Below are 18,986 nucleotides of genomic sequence, written 5' to 3' on the forward strand. Positions count from 1 at the left end.
CCACCCGGGCAAGCCCCCGCCGCCCTGTGTCTGTCCATCGGTGATGCTGATGTGCGTGCACACAAGCCCTTTGGCTGCTCTCTATCCCCCTGCCCTGCCACTTGTCTCTGGGTCTATTCTTGGTCATCAGTTTATGTTGATCATTATACCCCACACATGGGTGAGGTCATGTGTGTTTATCTTCCTCCAACTGGCTTATTTCGCTGAGCATCATGCTGTCCAGGTCCAGCAGGGCCTCCTCTAAGCACGAGTAGGAAGGGGCTCAGAGGACAAGTCCCTTCCGCCCGCACAGCTGCAGGTCGGGTCTGTGCCCCCACAGCCATGCAGTTGGTCAGCAGAGAGCCGGGGAGCAAAGGGCCAGCAGCCTGCTGCCCACCGAGCACAGCTGGGTCCCCGCAGGCATCCGACATTCTCAGTGCACTTCTAGTTTCAACAAGCCAAGCGTGGGGGCCCCAGACAGCACACGTTTGTTCCCTCGTGACTGTGAAACAGTTTCACTGAGTTAAATCCAGGTGTCATCAGGGCAGGCCACTCCTGGAGGCTCTAGGGGAGAATCCATTTTATTGCCTTCCCCCCCCCCTTTTTTTTGAAATCCTCACCAATTTTCCCATTGATTTTCAGAAAGAATGGAAGCGGGGGGGGGGGGGGGGTATGACATGGGCGGCCTGGGGGATGGCCTGAGCAGGGCAGGACCTGGCTGCAGCCTGGAGCCCGGAGAGGGCGGGGGCCGCCTCCACCACCCCCAGAATCCGAGGACCTTCCGACCCGGGGCTCACACTGGGCCTGCGGCAGCGTCCGGGCTGGAGATGGAGCGGTCACAGGTGGGCAAGCGGGCGAGATCCGCAGGGGACGTGACGAGGACGGGGGGGGGGGGGTGTCTCCGGTCCCTGACCTCAGGGAATTCCCGTGGCCCTGGGTGGTCGCTAGTCCCTGGTGGGTCCCCTCGTTCCTGATGGATTCTGGCAGCAGCTCGACTCCACATGCCGGGAGCGAGGAGCATGGACATCCGCTGGCCTCTGCCCGCAGCTCCCACAATGCTCCAGGCCGCACTTCGGGACTGTGACGGTACTCCTTACGTCACAAAGACCTCATACGTCATAGAGGCCTCGACGTTCTCTGGCCTCTGCCCGCAGCTCCCACAATGCCCCGGGGGACACGTTCAGCCTTGGGGACCCTTCGGAGGCCTCTGCGCTGGGGCTCCTTTCTCGTGACCTCTGGTCTGCAGCGCCCACTGCGCCCTGAGGGCACGTCCGGTTGCAGACCCTGCAGACCCCGACCTCAGAGGCCTCTGCACCCGCCTTCCCCCCAGCGATCCCCCCTTTTCTTCCTGCTCAGTGCGGCTCAGTTGGCTGAGTCTTCCCTGCACCTGAAGGTCGCTGGTTGGAGTCGGACACCTGCCCGGGTTGGGTTAGGTGCCGGTTGGGGTGTATGCGGGAGGCAACCGATTTCTCTCTCTTTCTCTCTGAAACTACTAAAAATATGAAAAAGAGAAAGAGGCTTCCAAAGCGAGACGAAACTAGCGTTTATTTGAAAATTAGGCAGGTGGGGGTCGGGGGGGGGGAATAACTATTCCTGAAGTACTGATTCAGGCAGACGCCCAGTAGTGTTCAGATCAGGAGACAGAGGCCAGGGACATTCATGGGAAAGGGCAGGGGCGCAATTACATCCATAGACGGGAGGCAGTGCCATTGCTTTTCATTTTTCAGCTCTGTAGCCACCAGTCCACCGGTCCTAACTGCTTTCTTGTTATTCCTGCAAACAGATCTTCAGGACACAAGGTCGATTTGGCCCCGTCTTCACAGTCAAAAGGCTTGAGACGTGAGACCTGCACGGTGGCTCCGCTGGCAGAGCAGCGGCAGCTCGATGGCAAAGTGCTCCCGTTTTTTATTGCTTTTCGACAGCGGTCAGCGTTGGCCTGGCCCCTTCACGTGCCCGTCCGCCGGCCAGCGGTTCAGAGTTTCCAGGTGCCCTCGCACACGGCCCGGTACGTGTCCTGTGTCAGCGGCCGGAAGGTCTGGGCCTGGCCGTCCAGCACGAACAGCGCGTCCGCAATGGCGCCCACGTCGAAGCCCTCGCGCACCAGCCGGGACTTGACCAGTTTGAAGGTGTTGGTGATCTCCAGGGCGTCCTGCAGGGGCGGGGCTGCAACTCCACCCGCGACTCCCGCGGCCACGACCTCCCGCCTCCCAGCCACGGCCCCCCCTGCCCCGAGCTCACCTGGATGCGGATGAAATGGGGGACCGCGTAGGCCGGGAGCCACGTGCGGACGTGCTGGTACAGCTTCTGCCCGTCGAAGGCCCGGCCGGGGGCCAGCTGCACAGCGGCCATGCCCACCTTGCCCTCACACCCTGGAAGCGCACCCGCCAGGCGCTCTCAGCTCCCCCTGCGCTCGCATCCGGACGGCGCACCTCCACCCGCACCGCTGCTGCCGGTTTAAGTGAGGGGCGCCCTCCGCACCTGGCACGGACACGCCGTAGACGTTCACCTGCTGCAGGAAGTCCACGAGTGACAACACGCCCTCCACCTCCCGCGTGGACACGTTCTCACCCTTCCATCTGCGGGGTGAGAGCAGGTGCTTGAGAGCACGCCCCTGGGAACGAGCGGGCACCGCCCCTTGACCACCAAGCCCCGCCCCCTGGAATGCGAAAGCCCCGCCTCTGTACTCGGCCTCCCTGTAGGATCTGAAAGTCCCGGTGGCCCCGCCCCCAAGCCCCGCCCCCAAGCCCCGCCCCGAAATCTGAAAGCCCCGCCTCTTTACTCGGCCTCCTTGTAGGATCTGAAAGCCCTGGTGGCCCCGCCCCAAGCCCCGCCCCCGAAATCTGAAAGCCCCGCCTCTTTACTCGGCCTCCTTGTAGGATCTGAAAGCCCTGGTGGCCCCGCCTCCAAGCCCCGCCCCAGAAGCTCCGCCTCCCTCTAGGATCGGAATGTCCCGGGGGCCCCGCCCCCGAAGCCCCGCCCAGCACCGGTAGGTGTCCCCGAGGCGGTCGTGGAAGTAGAGGAAGCCTTCGCGGTCCATGGACAGCACGTCCCCGGTGTTGTAGTAAATGTCGTCCGCGCGCCGCACCTTCCGCACCAGCTTCCGTTCCGACAGCTCCCGGGGCCCGCGGTAGCCCAGGAAGGGGTTGCGGCCCAGCACCCGGGTCAGCAGCAGCCCGGGCTCCCCTGGGCGGGAGCGGGAGGCGGGCGTGAACCAGGGCAGGCCTCTCGGAGCCCACGGCCCCCGCCCGAGAGTCCAACAAGGTGGACTCCACCTCCCGGACCCTCAGAGGAGAGACACCCAGCGATGGAGACGGGGAGACCCGGGGACAGGGAGACGGAAGAGGAGGGACGGACCGGGAGAGAGGGTGGCATGGGGTGCCCATTAAACATGGGAAAAGGAAAAAAACTAAAAAATAAGATAAGATTAAATTAATAACATAAAAAAAATAGGAAGAGGATGCCCGGCCCGCGTGGCTCAGGGATTGAACCAGGAGGTCAGGGTTCGATTCTGGGTCGGGGCACCTGCCCGGGTTGTGGACTCGATTCCCAGTGTGGGGCCTGCAGGGGGCAGCGGATCAGTGATTCTCATCATCGATGTTCCTCTCCCTCCCTCCCTCCCTCCCTGAAATCAATAAAAATATGTTTAAAAATAGGGAAAGGATAACACGGATGGTTGAGGGATGGAGACAAGTGGTGGCGGGAAGAAAGGGTGTGGCCAGCAGAGAAGACCCGAGGAGAAGGTGGGGGAAGCTGGGTGCCTGGGAGGCGGAGAGAACAGGCCCCGCGGGCACCCGGAGGCTCAGCAGAGAGAGGCGGAGGCCGGGGTGCCCGCGAGAACCGAGAAGCTGAGAGGCAGGGGGGCCGGACAGGGGCCCCCGGGGGACCGACGGGACTCAGGGTCGGGTGAGCGCTGCAGACACCACCGCCCAGCACCTCCGGCCGCGGAGGAGACGGGGTCCCTGCTTCCCAGGAGGGTCCCCCAGGTACCTGGCCCCACGGGCACGCAGAGCCCTGCCCTGTCCCGCACGGGCTCCGCCGCCTCCGTGTCGAACTGCACGAGCTCGAAGGGGGACAGCGCCTGCGTGGCGGGCGGGGTGTCAGAGGCGCTGGGCGCTCAGCTCCCACCAGGGTCCCGGCCACCCCGACCCACTCACTCGGAGGATGCAGCTCGTCTTGCCCACGGCCCCGCGGCGCCCGGGGTAGTTGACGAAGCCGGCGTTGCCTTCCGTGGAGCCGTAGACCTCAAAGATCCGGATGGGGCCGAAGCGTCGCTGGAAGGCCGCCCACACGTCTGCGCGGAGCCCGTTGCCCATCGCCAGGCGGACGGTGTGCGTCCGGTCCTCGGGTCGCTGCAGAGATGCCCAAGCAGGGTCAGGAGGAGGTGCCCTCGGTCGGTGGGAGGTGCCCTGGGCCCTTCTCTGGGAGCTATCTCTGGGTGGGAGGTTTATACCCAGGGGGGCTCCAGGGGGGCTCACTTGGGATCCGATATCTGGCATCTGTACTTGGAAGGTTACCTGCAGATACTACCTGAGGGCCTCACCTGGAGGGATGCCTAGGGTGACTGGGGGCCTCACCTGGGGTCTCATGTGGGGAGAGACACCTGGAGCTTGTAGCTGGTGGCGTTAGTTAGGGGCCTTTACCTGCAAGTAACCTGGGGGTGATTTGAAGCCTCATCTTGGGGGGTTACTAGGGGCCTTCCTCGGGGCAGTTACCTGGAGACTTGCCTGGAGGCTTTACCTAGAGGGGACGGGGGGCCTTGCCTGGAGACAGTTACCGGGGTAACTCATTGTACGGATGAGGCTGCGCCCCTCTAATGGGGTTTCCCTGAGCCCCATCGTGTTCTAGGCACTTTGCACGTTTAGTTCTCACAATATCCCCTCGGAGGTTACCCCCGATTTCCAAATGAGGACCCTAAATCTGGGTGTGGTGAAGTCACCTGCTCAAGGCAGTTCAGGGGATCATCCAAGAAGCCAGGATATTGGGTGATCAGTGTATGTGGCTCTGGTCTGGGATGTGTTACCTGAGCGACTGGCTCAAGTCCTGTACCTGAATGTACCTGAGACCTTTACCTGGTGTGACAGCTGCAATTTAAATTATATCTTTATTCATTTCAGAGAAGAAGGGAGAGGGAGCGAGAGAGAAACAGAAACATCACTGATGAGAGAGAATCATTGATCAGCTGCCTTCTGCAAGTGGGCATGTGCCCTGACTGGGAATCAAACGGTGACCTCCTGGTTCATAGGTCAAGTCTCAACCACTGAACCATGCCAGCCGGGCAATTATTTTTGTTTGATTTGTTTTTGGTTAATCCTTACCTGAGGAGGATATTTTTTCCATTGCCTTTCAGAGAGAATGGAAGGGAGAGAAGGAGAGAGAGAGAGAAAGAGAGAGGAGAGAGAGAGAAATATTGATGTGAGAGAGACACACTGATTGGTTGCCTCCTGCACGTGCCAGGACCTGCCTGGGATTGAACCTGCAACCCCACATACGTGCCTTTGACTGGGAATCGAACCACAACCCTTCAGTGCACGGGCCAACGCTCTAACCACCGGTCAACGCCGCCCAGGGTGGCAGCTGCGGTTTTACACCGACGGTGTGCACCTGGAGCCCTCGCCTGGCGCCTCACCTGGGGAGCGTTGCACAGGTACCGCAGGACCTCGCCCACATACTGGATCACGGTCACTCCGTGCCGCCGACAGTCCTCCCAGAAGCAGGAGGCGGAGAACTTGGGGGCCAGGACACAGGTGGCTCCTGGGAGGCGGGAGAGGAACGGGTTCAGGCCCTGCTTCCAGCCTCCGTGAGAAGCTGCCTTGATCGGTGGCCCCTGAAGCACAGGGTGATCCCGGGCTCCTCTCTGGTCCCTGGTCCCTGGTCCAGCCAGGCATAGGTGGGCTGGGCCTGGGTTCAGATCCTGCCTCCAGAATGTGTGGGAAGCTTGGTGCCCGACACAGTGCGCACGGCTCAGTAAGGGCTGTGAGCATCAGTCGTTCTTGATTATGATACATATTTTATGAATGTTTCGCCGAGCAGATGGATAGGTGGGTAGATAGGTAGATGGAAAATTGAGTGGGTGGTGTTTGGAAGGGAGCTCACGTGGGTTAATTATCCCTGAACCCAAAGGGACGATTGCTTATGAGTTTGGTTAGTAGCAGTGGTGTCTTCTTTGATGCTGTGTTTTTGACAGGGAGGTAACATATAGAAGGGGTGCTGGGTCCTTGGAAAGGACACCCCCCAGGTTCCTGCCAAGAATTATTTATTTTTAACCCTCACCCGAGGATATTTTTTCCATTGGTTTTGAGAGAGTAGAAGAGAGGGACAGACAGACAGAAACAGCGACGATGTAGGGCCCCAGCCTGGGGAGGAGCCTACAACTGAGGTACCTGCCCTTGACCAGAATTGAACCCCGGGACCCTTTGGTCCCCAGGTCGATACTCTATGCACTGAGACAAACCGGCTAGGGCTTGCCAGGAATAATTTAACTGAAGGCCCTGGCTGGGTAGTTGACTTGGTTAGAGCGTCGTCCCAGGGGGCCAAGCGTGAGGGTTTGATCCTCGGTCAGGACACACAAGAATCAACCAGTGAATGCATAAATAAGTGGAACAACAATCTCCCTCTCTCTCCTCTCTCTCTCTCTCTCTCTCTCTCTCTCTCTCTCTCTCTCTCTCTCTCTCTCCCCCTCTCTCTCTCTCAAAACAAAGAACAAAAGAATAGTTGAACTGAATGTACCAACAGCTCTAGAGGGAATTTCCAGTCTAACTGGTCACAGAGGAGCAGAGACCAATGAGGAGAATAGCGATAAAAAGACAGTTTGGTGATTGGGGACATCTGAACAGGAAGCGCACATCAGATGATAATGGAGTTGCTGTTCACGTAAGTCCTTGTATGTTAGAGATTCCTACTGCAATAGTTTTGTTCTAAAATAATAGATTTGTTCTAAAATAATCCGGAAGGAGAGAAGTGCCTATGAAATAAAACTGGCAACATGGTCATTGTGGAGGCTGGGTGAGTACACTGGGGACTTCATCAAACGCTTTGCTCTGCTCTTGTGTAGGTTTGAAATTGCACATGATCTAAAAAAACAAACAAACAAACAAAAAAACAACAACCTTTTAAGCCCTAACTGAATAGCTCAGGTGGTTAGAGCGTCATCCTGATAGCCCAAGGTTGACGGCTGGATTCCCAGTCAGGGCACATACAGAAGCAACCGATGAATGCATAGGTAAGTGGAACAAGAAATCAATGCTTTGCCGTGGCTGGTTTGGCTCAGTGGATAGAGCATCAGCCTGCGGCCTGAAGGGCCCCAGGTTCGATTCCAGCCAAGGGCATGAACCTTGGCTGCGGGTACATCCCCAGTGGAGGGTGTGCAGGAGGCAGCTGATCGATGTTTCTCTCTCTCATCGATGTTTCTAACTTTCTCTCCCTCTCCCTTCCTCTCTGTAAAAAAATCAATAAAATATATATTTAAAAAAAAAACAAAAAAATGACCATGGAAAGGCCCCAGGTGACTTCCTAGTCAGCTGTCCAGGGAGGCGGCCAGAGCAGTGTTTGCTGAGCACGTCCTCACTGACATGTGACCTCACACAGCTGCGGTCACCTCCTGACCCCAACACAGCCCTGGGGAGCCACCTGGGTGCCCGCCCCTCTGCCCAGGGGTCCTGGGGCTCCCTGCTGTATGCTCCTTGTTCCAGGTGAGCACCCAGGGTGCTGGGCGACCTGTGAGGCCTTGTCACCCCGACACCCAGCCTGCACCCCCGGGGACAGGAGGCGTCCCCAGGGAAGGGCTTACCGAGCTCCAGGCAGCCGAGCACCCCGAGGACCAGGCCCATCGCGTGGTACAGGGGCAGGACGGAGTAGACCACATCGTCAGCTGTGACCCCGCTCAGGGCCAGCATCCTGCTCATCTGCAGCACCCGCTCGTGCGTGAGGATGGCCGGCTTCGGGAGCCCTGGGGGATGGAGAGTGGGAGGGTGGGGGGCTGCAGGGCTGGGTCTCCACGGGGGGGGGGGGGCGGCTTTAAGGAGGTCAGGTTGGGTTTGGGGTTCAGAGGTCGAATCCCAGAGCTCCATTAGGGCCTCAGCGGCTGCCCGCTAGGAAAAGGCAAGATTCTGGCCCTGATCCCTCCAATGACATTTCGGGGCAGAGTCCAGGCCACATGTCCCCATGGAAGCGCAGCCTGTGTTTTGGAGGCCGGGCTTGGGTCAGGTCAGGGTGAGAGGTCAGAGGTTGGGGCAGGGCTGCCGGATGCCCTCACCGGTGGTCCCTGAGGTGTAGATGAACAGGGCAGGGCTCTTCCGTGTGATGCCCGCGCGCAGGTCAGCGGGCACGGGGTCCGGGGGCGCGGCGTCCAGGGCGGGCTCCAGCGCCTCCACCCCCGGCGTCGGGGAGGTGAGGCCGAGGTAGAAGCAGCGCACGTGCTCCGCCTGCAGCTGCGGGAGGATCTCCTCCAGGTTCTCGCGGAGGTCTGCAGGGACGCACCGGAGGGGAACCTGAGGCAAGGCCCCCCTTCCAGGTGGCGAGGGGAAACCCAAGCCGCAGAGGGTGCAGCCGGCAGAGGACGCTTCTGCATTTTTGTAAAGAACCCCATGGCCCGGCCAGTGTGGCTCAGTGGATAGAGCACCGGCCTGCGGACCGAAGGGTCCGGGTTCGATTCCCATCAAGGGCAGGTACCCTGGTTGCGGGCTCCTCCCCTGTCCGGACCCTGGTCAAGGCACGTGCAGGAGGCAACCAATCTCCTCCACTCTCCCTAAAAGTCAATGGGAAAAATATCCTCCGGTGAGGATTAAAAAAAAAGGTTAGTATTGGCAAAAAGGATTGAAATAGCCATGGCGCAGAAGAAGGATCCCAGCCTGCATGGCTCGGTGGTTGTGCGTTGACCTGACCCATGAACCAGGAGGTCACGGATAGATTCCCGGTCAAGGGCACCTGCCCGGGTTGTGGGCTCGACCCCCAGTTTGGGGCGTGCAGGAGGCGCTGATCCATGATTCTCTCTCATGGATGTTTCTCTCTCCCTCTCCCTCTCAGAAATCAATAAAAATATTTTAAAAAAAATTTTTAAAAAAGGAAAAAGCAGCCCTCACCGGTGTGGCTCAGTGGATAGCGCATTGGCCTGCGTACTGAAGGGTCCCGGGTTCGATTCCGGTCAAGGGCATGTACCTGGGTTGCGGGCACATCCCCAGTAGCAGATGTTCAGGAGGCAGCTGATCCATGTTTCTCTCTCTTCGATGTTTCTAACTCTATCTCTCTCCCTTCCTCTCTGTAAAAAATCAATAAAATATATATTTTTTTAAAAAAGGAAAAAACACAAAAGCCTTTCGGCGCCCTCAGCATTCCTTCCCAGCGGCGGGGGGGGGGGGGGGGGGAGACCGGGCTCAAGGGGCTCCCGTGCGGCCCCTTCCTGGCCCCTGTGCCCCCCGCCCTGCGCCCTCCCGCCCCCCACCCCCTCGGCCTCGGGGTCCTCACCAGGGTCCACCAGCAGCACCCGCGCCCCGGAGCTCAGCACCGAGTGCGCCAGGGGCGCCCCGCGGACGTGCGGGTTGATCCAGGCCACCGGGCAGCCCAGCTTGGCCAGCCCCAGCCACAGGCCCAGCGCGGGGACGGCCTGCGCCGCCGGCATCAGCAGGGCGGCGGGCTCCCGGGGCCCCGCGCCCTCGGGGGCGACCAGCTCCGCCTTCAGAGCCCACGCCGCGCGGCAGGCCCGGGCGTCCAGCTCCGCGTAGGTGACCGCGCGGGCCCCGGGGCCAGTCCACACCAGGGGCGCGTGGCCCGGCTGCGCCCGCGCGCGCCGCTCGAAGGCGTCCACGAAGGTGTCGGGGGGCGCTCGGCGGAAGCGCGCGCGGATGGCCAGGCCCGCGCGGAGGATGCCCGCCACGAAGGCCAGGTCCGCGGGCAGCCAGCGCAGCGCGGGGGGCGGCCGGGGCGGCAGCAGGGCCAGTGCCAGGGCCGCGGCCGCCAGGCTCAGCCAGGGCGGCATCCAGGGCCGGAGCCAGGGCCGCGCCAGCGCCGCCAGGCCGACCAGCGCGCAGCAGGCGGGGTCGCCCAGGAGCCAGCGCAGCGCGGGGGCCGCGGCCACGGGCCAGGCGGGCAGCTCCGCGCCCCGCAGGAGCAGCAGCAGCGGCGGCAGCAGCAGCAGCGACCGGCGTCCCGCGCCCATGGCACCGGCTGTCTGTCCTCCGAGCGGAGCGCGGGCCGCGGGCCGCGGGGAGACCTCTGGCCCCTGGCAGGGGTTCAGGTGGCATCGGGGCGGAGCGACCCGCCGCGGGACTCCGCCCCCAGAACTTGTTTTTATTTTTCAAAGATAGTTAACATTCAACAGCAGATTCGCTTGGGGTGTGGCCAAACACTTTGTTGTTTTTTAAAAACACTTTTATTGATTTCAGAGAGAGGAAGGGAGGGATAGAAACATCAAAGATGAAAATCATTGATCGGCTGCCCCCTGCACGCCCCCAACTGGGGTTGGAGCCCGCAACCCCTGAACGTGCCCTTGACCCGGACGCTTCTGTCCACGGGCCAAGGCGCTATCCACTGAGCCAAGTGGGCTGGGCGGTTGGACACCCTCATGCCTTCCGAGGCGATCCCTCCTCTAGTCCGCCCCTGGCCCCGTCCAGGTGCTGAGCATCGATTAATCCCTTCGCTGGGCTGGACATCTTCCTATTTTGTAACTGACATTGTTCCTTCTTCACCTTCACCCTGTCCACCGGCCCCCACCTGTCCCGGCCCCCCTCACCTATTTGTTTAGCTCTGCAGGGTCTTCTGTGCCCTTCTGCCTCGATGGACACCCGCTGGCCAGGGCCACGAGCAGGGCAGCAGGGCCCGTGGGCTTCCCGCACAGCCTGACGCCCTTCACACCTCACCTGCGACTCCCCCTTCACCTGTGGGGCGGTGGGGTTTGGCCGGACCGGGACGCTAGCCAGGTATACAGTAGGTGCTCAGTAAACAATGGAAGGAATACCTGGAGTACCTGCCCCCTGCTCATGAGGGGGGCAGATTCTGCCGCACCCTTGGCAGGCAGTCACGGGGGAGTTTGGAAAGGCGCTGCCACTGGCCCGGAAGCCAGCAGATCACCCCCTCCCGGCTGCACCACCCCCTCAACCTGCCCCAAATCCCTAGGGGCGCCCCCTGCACTGGAGGCAAGAGAGGAGCACCCTCCCTCTGGGGTGCCCGCCAAGCTGACGCAGGGCTTGGTGACAAAGCGGCACCACCCAGCAGGCAACCCCAGGGTCCCGGCTGCAGCTCCGACACCTGCCCGCCCAGCACTGCAGACCTGGCCTGCCAGGGCAGGTGTGCTAGGGCTCAGGTCCCCTCATGGCAGGCCAGCCCCCAGAGAACTCCTGGGCCCCCAGAATAAGGTGCCCCCATGATGCCCATCAGAACAGGGAGGGGAACAGGCTTCGAGACGAAACGTTCCTCCCAGGCAGCAGTAAGGGCCGCGGGGGTGGGTCCCGCACACGGCCTCCCTCTCTGAAGACACACCTCATAGGCCCTATGACATAGGGGCTGGCCTGTCCTCTGCCCACAGGACCGCGGGCCAGGAGTCAGGCTTGGTCATATGCATGCCCCCTCCCGCCCAGAGAACAGCCCCGGACGACCAAGTGGACAGTTCTGTCTTTCCCCAGTGAGAGCGAGAAACCCCAGTCCGGGAGCTCACAGCTCCTGGGTTTGGCCCGGCGGCAGTCCTGCATTGGTCCACAATGGGTCCATCCTGGTGCCCTTAGGTGCCAGGTGAGGGCGGCTGGGGGAGTGCACCCCGGATCTCGCCGTCTGAAGCTGGAGTAGGGACGCAGCTCTGAACCCCACCCCACTTGGGCGAGTTGGGGCACGAATCCTGGGCCCCACCCCAAGCGTGACGATCCAGTTCTGAGGCAGTCGGATCCCCCACCAGCCACCACTTGGAAGGGTCCGAGTGTGGGAGGAGTCAGGCGCGCTGGGCCCCTGGTCAGTGGGGATGAGGGTGGAGCAGGGGTAGGGCCTGTGCTCAGGGGACACTGTGGCCGGCTGTGGTCAAGGTACCTGCTGGTCTGACCCGCCCGGCAGGAAGGTTAGGAGCCCGGCAGTGGGCGTGGTCAACCCCGCACGGGCGCGGCCGGGGTCAGGGCGCGGGGTGCGCCGCCAGGTGGCGCTCCAGCAGCGCGCGGTGCGAGAAGACCTTGCCGCAGGCTGGGCAGGGCGCGCGCTCCGGCCGGTGGGTGCGCATGTGCACGTTGAGGGAGCTCTTCTGCGTGAAGCGCTTGGCGCAGACGGCGCACTGGAAGGCGCGCACGCCCGTGTGCGTGACCATGTGCTTGAGCAGGTAGTCGCGCAGCGAGAAGGAGCGCCAGCACACGGCGCACTGGTGCGGCTTCTCCCCTGCGGGCGACAAGTGGGGCGCGCGGGTGTCAGCCGGAAGGAGACCCCCCCGCCCGGCGCCTCTGCCAGGCAGGGACCCCCCCCTTCCCTTTCCGCTGGAACCGCTGCTGCCCACACCCCTGCCCGCCGACCACCGTGATGTCCCGGGGGGGACAGAGCAGGGTGACCCCCTCACGAGGCTGAGACCAGGAGGCAAGCTGTTGGCCCTTGGAGTCCTCGGCACAAACAAAAAGCCCTTCTCAGCGGCAGTGCCTGGGAGGGGTTCTCCCAAACCAACCGGCCTGGCACCCGGCTCAGGCCCCGCGAAGCTGGCAAATCTTGGCTGGTACTACCGTGGCACTGCCCTCTCCCTCCTCCCCGAGGCAGCCAGGGGGCGATTTCAAATGTAAACCGCATCTCAGTTCTCACTCCGCTCCCAGAACACAGGTGCCTTCCCACCTTTCACAGCGAAACCCACCCAGCCCCTGGCCCAGGTCTCCCCTCGCCACTCCCACCTGCCGTCCGGACCCATCCCGGCTTTTCACACCAGCTCCGCCCGTGGCACTGCACACACCTGTCCTCCCAGGGGCTCCGCACCTGCGACCGCCCAGGTCTTGCCGGCCATCACCTGGGCCTCCCTCCACAACCCCGGCTGCCTCGCTTCAGAGCCGCCTCCCTGACCAGCTGAGGTCCCCGAGTGCCTCCCTGCAGCCGTGGGGAGCCCAGTTTCTCCGCCAGCCCGGGTCAGACCCGCTCTCTGCCTGCTCCCCACGCTGCCCCACGGCCAGCGAACCCAGAGCCCACTGCTCTGCATCCAGCCCCAGGCACTGGGCCCAGGGGCCCGGGAGGTGCCAGCACTGCTCTCCCCCACCCCCCGGGCATGACCCCCCAACCCTCTCCCCACCTGGCCATGCCCCCGACCCCGACCGCCCACCATTCCCAGCTCCATCCTAGCTCCACCGCCAGGTTCCCAAGGCTCCGGGGCAGGCTCCTGCTCCACAACCCGGCTCAGGACACACCCCGCCCCGATGACGCGGGGCTAGGAAACCCGCAGGAGCGCCAGCTGCCACACGGAGCGCCTGGGGGCTCCATTTCCAGGCCGCGCCGGAGTTGCCACCCCCGCCCGGTGCCCAAACCCACCCGCCCCGAGGCCACCCCGCTCACCCGAGTGGATGAACATGTGCTTGGTGTAGTTCTTCCGCGAGCTGAAGGTCTTGCGGCAGTGGCTGCACTCGTAGGCGGGCGGCTCGGAGCCCGCGGGGCGCGCGGCGGGGGCGGGGGCGGCGGGCGGCGCCAGGGCCTCCCCCAGAGTCACGCTGGGCGCCGCCTCGGGCTGGAGCGCCGGGTAGAAGGCGGTCGGGGGCGCGGGGGCCGGCTCGGAGGGTGCTGGCGGGGGCTGCGCGGGGGGCCCGGGGGCGCCCAGGTGGAAGGGGAAAAGGACCACCGGGGGCGCCGGGGTCTTCACGGCGGGCTGGCGGGGCCCGGGCAGGACGCAGTCCGGCGGGGCCGGGGCCTCGGGGGGACAGCCTTCCGCCGCGGGGGCGTCCTGCTCTGGCCACGCGGACACGTAGCTGTCCGGGAACACGTCCTCGGCCCCCGGGGGCGCGCGGAGGAAGTCCCTCCCGGCGCCGTAGTCGGAGAGGCCGGCGGGCGCAGGCGGCTCCTCGCGCGCGCTGTCCGCGGGGAGGAAGCCGGCGGCGCAGTCGGGGAAGGGAGGGGGCGCCTGGCCCTCGCCCGGGCCCCCGCCTTCGCCGTCCTCGCCGTCCGTCTCGTCCTCCGTGTCCTCCTCCTCCTCCTCGTCCCCGCCCTCCTCTGGGGCGGCAGGCAGGGCGGGGTCAGCGACCGACCCCTCGGCTTTGGCGGGCGCGGGGGGCGCGGGCAGCTGCAGGCGCGCGGGCTGGCGCTGCTTGCGGGTGTGCGCCGCCCCGGGGAGGCCCAGGGGGCGCGCGGCCAGCAGGTGGCGCAGGCGGTGGCGCAGCTGCGCGGGTGCGAGCGGCGGGGGCACGGGCGTGGGCAGGGGCAGGGGCGCGGGGGCGCCCGCGGCGGGGGCGGGGGCGCGGGCCCGGGCGATGATCTGCGTGCACTCGTCGATGACCGTCTGGATGCGCAGCACGGACGCGGCCGTGAGCACCTGCAGCGCCTCGCCCTGCGCCACGACCAGCGAGCCGCTGTAGAGGAACTCGACGAGCTGGCGCACCGTCTGCGCGGGCACCACGGGCGGCACGCGGATCTCCGAGTGGCCGAGCAGCAGCTTGTCCTGGAAGAAGGGCGAGCCGGCGGCCAGCACGCAGCGGTGCGCGCGCAGCGAGGCCTCGCGGATGCGCACGGTCACGTCGCAGAAGTGCCCGCCCAGCCGCTGGCCGTTGAGGGTCTCGAGCAGCGAGCGGGAGAAGTTCTGCAGGTGGATGTGATGCACCGCCTCGGCCGCCGCCATCTGCACCGGATGAGGGGGGAGCGGGAGGTCAGACAGGGACTCCCTCTGCCCTGGTGTCCCCGTTCCGCCAGCCCTGGTCGCGGGACAGGACGAACCGCAGCGCCCCTCCCCCCACACCCCCCAAAAACGGATCCTAGCAGGGCTCCACCCAGCGCCCAGGCCTCAGCACGACTCTGACACTCTCTCTCCCTCTCTCTCTCCAGGACTCCTGCCTGTCTGGCCATCTCCACAGCTCCCTGCAGACCCATGGGAGAGGGGTGGGAATATCAAGGGTCTACTCTACACCCAGGGCCTTGGCTCAGTGGATGGAGCATAGGTCTGCAGACTGAAGGGTCCCGGGTTCGATCCCGGTCAAGGGCACATGCCAGGGTTGCAGGCTCCATCCCCAGCCAGTAGGGGGCGTGCAGGAGGCAGCCGATCAATGATTCTCTCTCATCATTGATGTTCCCATCTCTCTCCCTCTCCCTTCTCTGAAATAAAATACATATATATTAAAAAATGAATATATTTTTAAAGGTGTACACCCCGCCTCCCCCTCCCCCAGTGCTGCTTACTACCCAGGCAGGCGAGGCTCCAGGGCCGGGTCCCCTGTCTAGACCACCCACCCACCCACCCTCCCCCCAACTCCAATACCTATCAATCAGTTTCCCCGCATCCCCTCCAGGGGCAGCTGTGCGGAGACGAGGGCGGAGACCTGCATCCAGAACTGCCTCACTGACCACCCCAGATGGCTGCACCCCCTCCACTGTGGCTGCTTCCTGATCCGCCCCTGCCCCACACCCCAACCTCAGAGCATGCGCGGCCGGGGTCCCGTCTGCTGCCTCAGAACCGGGGGTTTAACCTGGAGGCCTTCGCGGGGTGGGGTGGGGTGGCAGGAAGTGTGCCCTGGACTGAGTGACCAGGGGTGTGCACAGTCACACAGGGTTCGGAGAAGGAGGGGCATTGGCCAAGCAGCTGCCCCAGGGGAGGGAAACACGTGGCTTCTGCCCCCCCCCCCCATGGGTGGGAATACGGAGGGGGCCTGAGTGCAGGGAGGGGCTTGTGTGGCCTGTGCAGGGGTGTGTGACCGTGGGTGCAGGTGGAGCATCGCTGAGCAATGTGGCCTCACTATCCCCGCACTGCCCACCCGCAGGCACTAGAAAGAGGGGTTACCCCCCCCCCCCAAGGGATTCTGGGAATCTGAGCAGCTCTGTTTCCCCCGTCAAGTGGGCACCACGCTCTCTCGGCTTCAGTTTCCCCTCCATCTACCTCGCTCACCCCACTCCCAGGCCACACACCTCCAGGTCGGGGAGGAGGTGAGCCCGGCCTGGCCCACGGAGATCTGACTCACCCCTGCAGCTCCTCCAGCCCGAACCCTCTTTGCTGGGACCAGAACCCACCCCCCTTCCTTGCACGAGCCCCTGAGACCACTGCACACACCTCCACCGCCCCCCCCCCGCCCCCACCTGCGGGGACTGCTGGCTGGATGCAGGGACCGCCCCTTCTCACCCCACCCCCCACTCGCGGTCTGTTCCCCAAGCGGCCGCCAGGGGGCGCCTGCTCCCTCCTAACAGGTCCGGGCCCCGCCTCGGCTCAGAGGCTGCCGTACGAAGAATTAATTCCTGGCAATTTCGCAAATGCGCCAAGTCTGCACGTGCTGTGGCCTCCGCGCCAGCATCCTCCCCGGGTCCGTTCTGAACCTCCCCGGGTCCGTCCTCCCCGGCGTCTAAGGACTCGCAATGTGCGCGCGGGGTGGGGGCAGGAACCTGTGCATCGACCCGCGGGGGAGCTGCCCTTCCTTTTCCGCCCCCGCCCCCCGCCCTGCTCCCCGCCAGGCTCCGACTCCCCGGTGCAGCGGCAGCAGGGCCTCCCAGGCGCCGCGGAACAAAGGCCGCCCGAGGACGCGGCCCCCAGGCCCGGCCGCGCCGCGGTGCCGCCGTCACCCCTCTGCCCGCGCCACGCACAGCCCCGAGCGCCCGCACCCCGCGCCCTGCGCCCCGGCACGCGCCCTGCCCCGCGCCCAGCGTCCCCCTGAGGCCCGCGCCGGCTGCCCCCGCCCCAGGCCTCCCGGTCCGCCCCGCCCGCGCCCGACAGCGCCCCCTCCCGTCCGCAGCCTGCGCTCCCGGCCCAGCGTGGGGGCCGCTCCCGGGCGCGCCCCGGCCTCCCGCCGCCCAACCTCACCACCAGCTCCTCCGCGGGCGCCGGGCCCGGCCGCCACCACCCGCAAGGCCGCGCTTCCCAGCCGCGACGCCGGCGGAACCCAATCCGCAGCCGCGGCGGCGCTGGGGAGCGCTAACTGGGAGCACGTTTCCGGTGTTTCCATGGAGACGAGACGACGCCGCCAGGCCGCAGTTCCGGGGGAAGCCAAGACGCAGACACACCAGATCGTGCCTCCGACACCGAGGATGCGGGTCCTGAGGGCCCCGGCCCTCCTCCTGCTGCTCTCGGGGGCGCTGGTCCTGACCCCCAGCTGGGCCGGTGAGTGCGGGGAGGAGCGAGGGGACCCGGCGGGGGCGCGGGGCCGGGAAGGCGCGTGTCCAGCCCCGGCCCTGCCCCCCGTCCGCCCCCCAGGCCCCCACTCCCTGAGGTATTTCCTCACCGCCGTGTCCCGGCCCGGCCGCGGGGAGCCCCGCTTCCTCTCCGTCGGCTACGTGGACGACACGCAGTTCGTGCGGTTCGACAGCGACGCGGCGAGTCCGAGGATGGAGCCGCGGGCGCCGTGGATGCAGCAGCCGTGGGTGGAGCGGGTGTATCCGGGGTATTGGGACTGGCACACGCAGGTCAACAAGGAAACCGCACAGATTTACCGAGTGGGACTGCAGAACCTGCGCGGCTACTACAACCAGAGCGAGGACGGGCCTCACACCCTCCAGAGGATGTCTGGCTGCGACGTGGGCCCCGACGGGCGCCTCCTCCGCGGGTACGAGCAATACGCCTACGACGGCGCCGACTACATCGCCCTGAACGAGGACCTGACCTCCTGGACCGCGGCCCACATGGGGGCTCAGGTGACCAAGCGCAAGTGGGAGGCGGCCGGTGAGGCAGAGAAAAAGAGGAGCTACCTGGAGGGCCTGTGTGTGGAGTCGCTGCTCATGTACCTGGACAAAGGGAAGGAGACCCTGCAGCGCGCAGACCCCCCAAAGGCTCACGTGACCCGCCACCCCGTCTCCGCCCGTGAGGTCACCCTGAGGTGCTGGGCGCTGGGCTTCTACCCTGCGGACATCGCCCTGACCTGGCAGCGTGACGGGGAGGCCCAGACCCAGGACATGGAGCTGGTGGAGACCAGGCCTGCGGGGGACGGGACCTTCCAGAAGTGGGCGGCCGTGGGGGTGCCCCCAGGAGAGGAGCAGAGATACACGTGCCACGTGCAGCACGAGGGGCTGCCCGCGCCCCTGACCCTGAGATGGGAGCCGCCTTCTCAGACCTCCATCATCATCATCACGGGCATCGCTGGGGGCCTGGTTCTGCTGGGGGCTGTGGCTGGAGCTGTGCTGTGGGGGAGGAGGCGCTCAGGTGGGAATGGAGGGAGCTACGCTCAGGCTGCCAGCAGTGGCCGCGCCCAGGGCTCTGACGTGCCTCTCTCGGCTTCTGGAGCGTGAGGCAGCTGCCTTGTGGGGACCGGGTGATGGGAGATGTGTTCACGCTCCCACTTCCTGACTCAAGAACCTCTGATGGGGGGCGGCCCCGCCCTGCTCCCCACACTCTCCTGCCAGCAGAGGCGGGCGGGGCCCTCCCTGCCTTTACTCCCTGGTGCTCTGAGCTGCCACTTCCTGCTCCCGCCTTGAATTGAGATTCTGGATGTGACTCTGTTTGTTCATCTCTTGCCAAGAAGGTTTGGGGGGGTTAATTAAAGGGGAAGATCCTGCCCTGACCAGTTTGGGTCAGTGGATAGAGCGTCGGTCTGCGGGTCCCGGGTTCGGTTCTGGTCAAGGACATGTACCTGGGTTGTGGGCACATCCCCAGTGGGGAGTGTGCAGGAGGCAGCTGATCCATGTTTCTCTGTCATGGATGTTTCTAACTCTCTATCCCTGTCCCTTCCTCTCTGTAAAAAATCAATAAAATATATTTAAAAAAATAAAAAAAGAAAGAAAGTAAAAAAAGACGCAGGCACAGGGATGGCCGGGCTGCGAGGATTCTCTGGGCCGCAGTATGCTTCCTGCGTCGCCCTAGAGACGGGGAGGAGGCGGGGCCTGCGCTGTCAATCAACGGGCCAGGCCCCTGTGTTGGACGGGGCGGTGCTGGAGGTGCTGCACCACAAAAAAGGGTCGGAAGG

General features: G+C 64.4%; 3 protein-coding genes across 3 annotated transcripts; 1 reads left to right on the top strand and 2 right to left on the bottom strand.

Moving 5' to 3' along the window:
- Positions 1-1,500: 1,500 nt before the first annotated feature.
- Positions 1,501-10,144, bottom strand: SLC27A5 (solute carrier family 27 member 5). The gene is made up of 10 exons (XM_081107290.1): positions 9,439-10,144; positions 8,231-8,440; positions 7,766-7,924; positions 5,606-5,730; positions 4,134-4,328; positions 3,967-4,057; positions 2,964-3,162; positions 2,458-2,555; positions 2,218-2,348; positions 1,501-2,128 (listed from the first exon to the last, which is right to left on the bottom strand). Exons 1-10 carry the CDS (start codon positions 10,127-10,129, stop codon positions 1,952-1,954), a joined length of 2,076 nt encoding a protein of 691 aa, XP_080963416.1. The 5' UTR covers positions 10,130-10,144; the 3' UTR covers positions 1,501-1,951.
- A 188-nt stretch (positions 10,145-10,332) lies between these two features.
- ZBTB45 (zinc finger and BTB domain containing 45) lies at positions 10,333-16,944 on the bottom strand. Its single transcript, XM_081107268.1, has 3 exons — positions 16,895-16,944; positions 13,465-14,734; positions 10,333-12,321 (listed from the first exon to the last, which is right to left on the bottom strand). The coding sequence occupies exons 2-3, from the start codon at positions 14,732-14,734 to the stop codon at positions 12,065-12,067; spliced, it is 1,527 nt and encodes a 508-aa protein (XP_080963394.1). The 5' UTR covers positions 16,895-16,944; the 3' UTR covers positions 10,333-12,064.
- Positions 16,945-17,084: 140 nt separating this feature from the next.
- On the top strand, positions 17,085-18,775 carry LOC308530553 (patr class I histocompatibility antigen, B-2 alpha chain-like). Its single transcript, XM_081107275.1, has one exon. It carries the CDS (start codon positions 17,119-17,121, stop codon positions 18,310-18,312), a length of 1,194 nt encoding a protein of 397 aa, XP_080963401.1. The 5' UTR covers positions 17,085-17,118; the 3' UTR covers positions 18,313-18,775.
- The last annotated feature ends 211 nt before the right edge of the window (positions 18,776-18,986 follow it).

Source organism: Myotis nattereri (assembly GCF_964212035.1).
Source record: "Myotis nattereri genome assembly, chromosome: 15".
Classification (NCBI taxonomy): domain Eukaryota; kingdom Metazoa; phylum Chordata; class Mammalia; order Chiroptera; family Vespertilionidae; genus Myotis; species Myotis nattereri.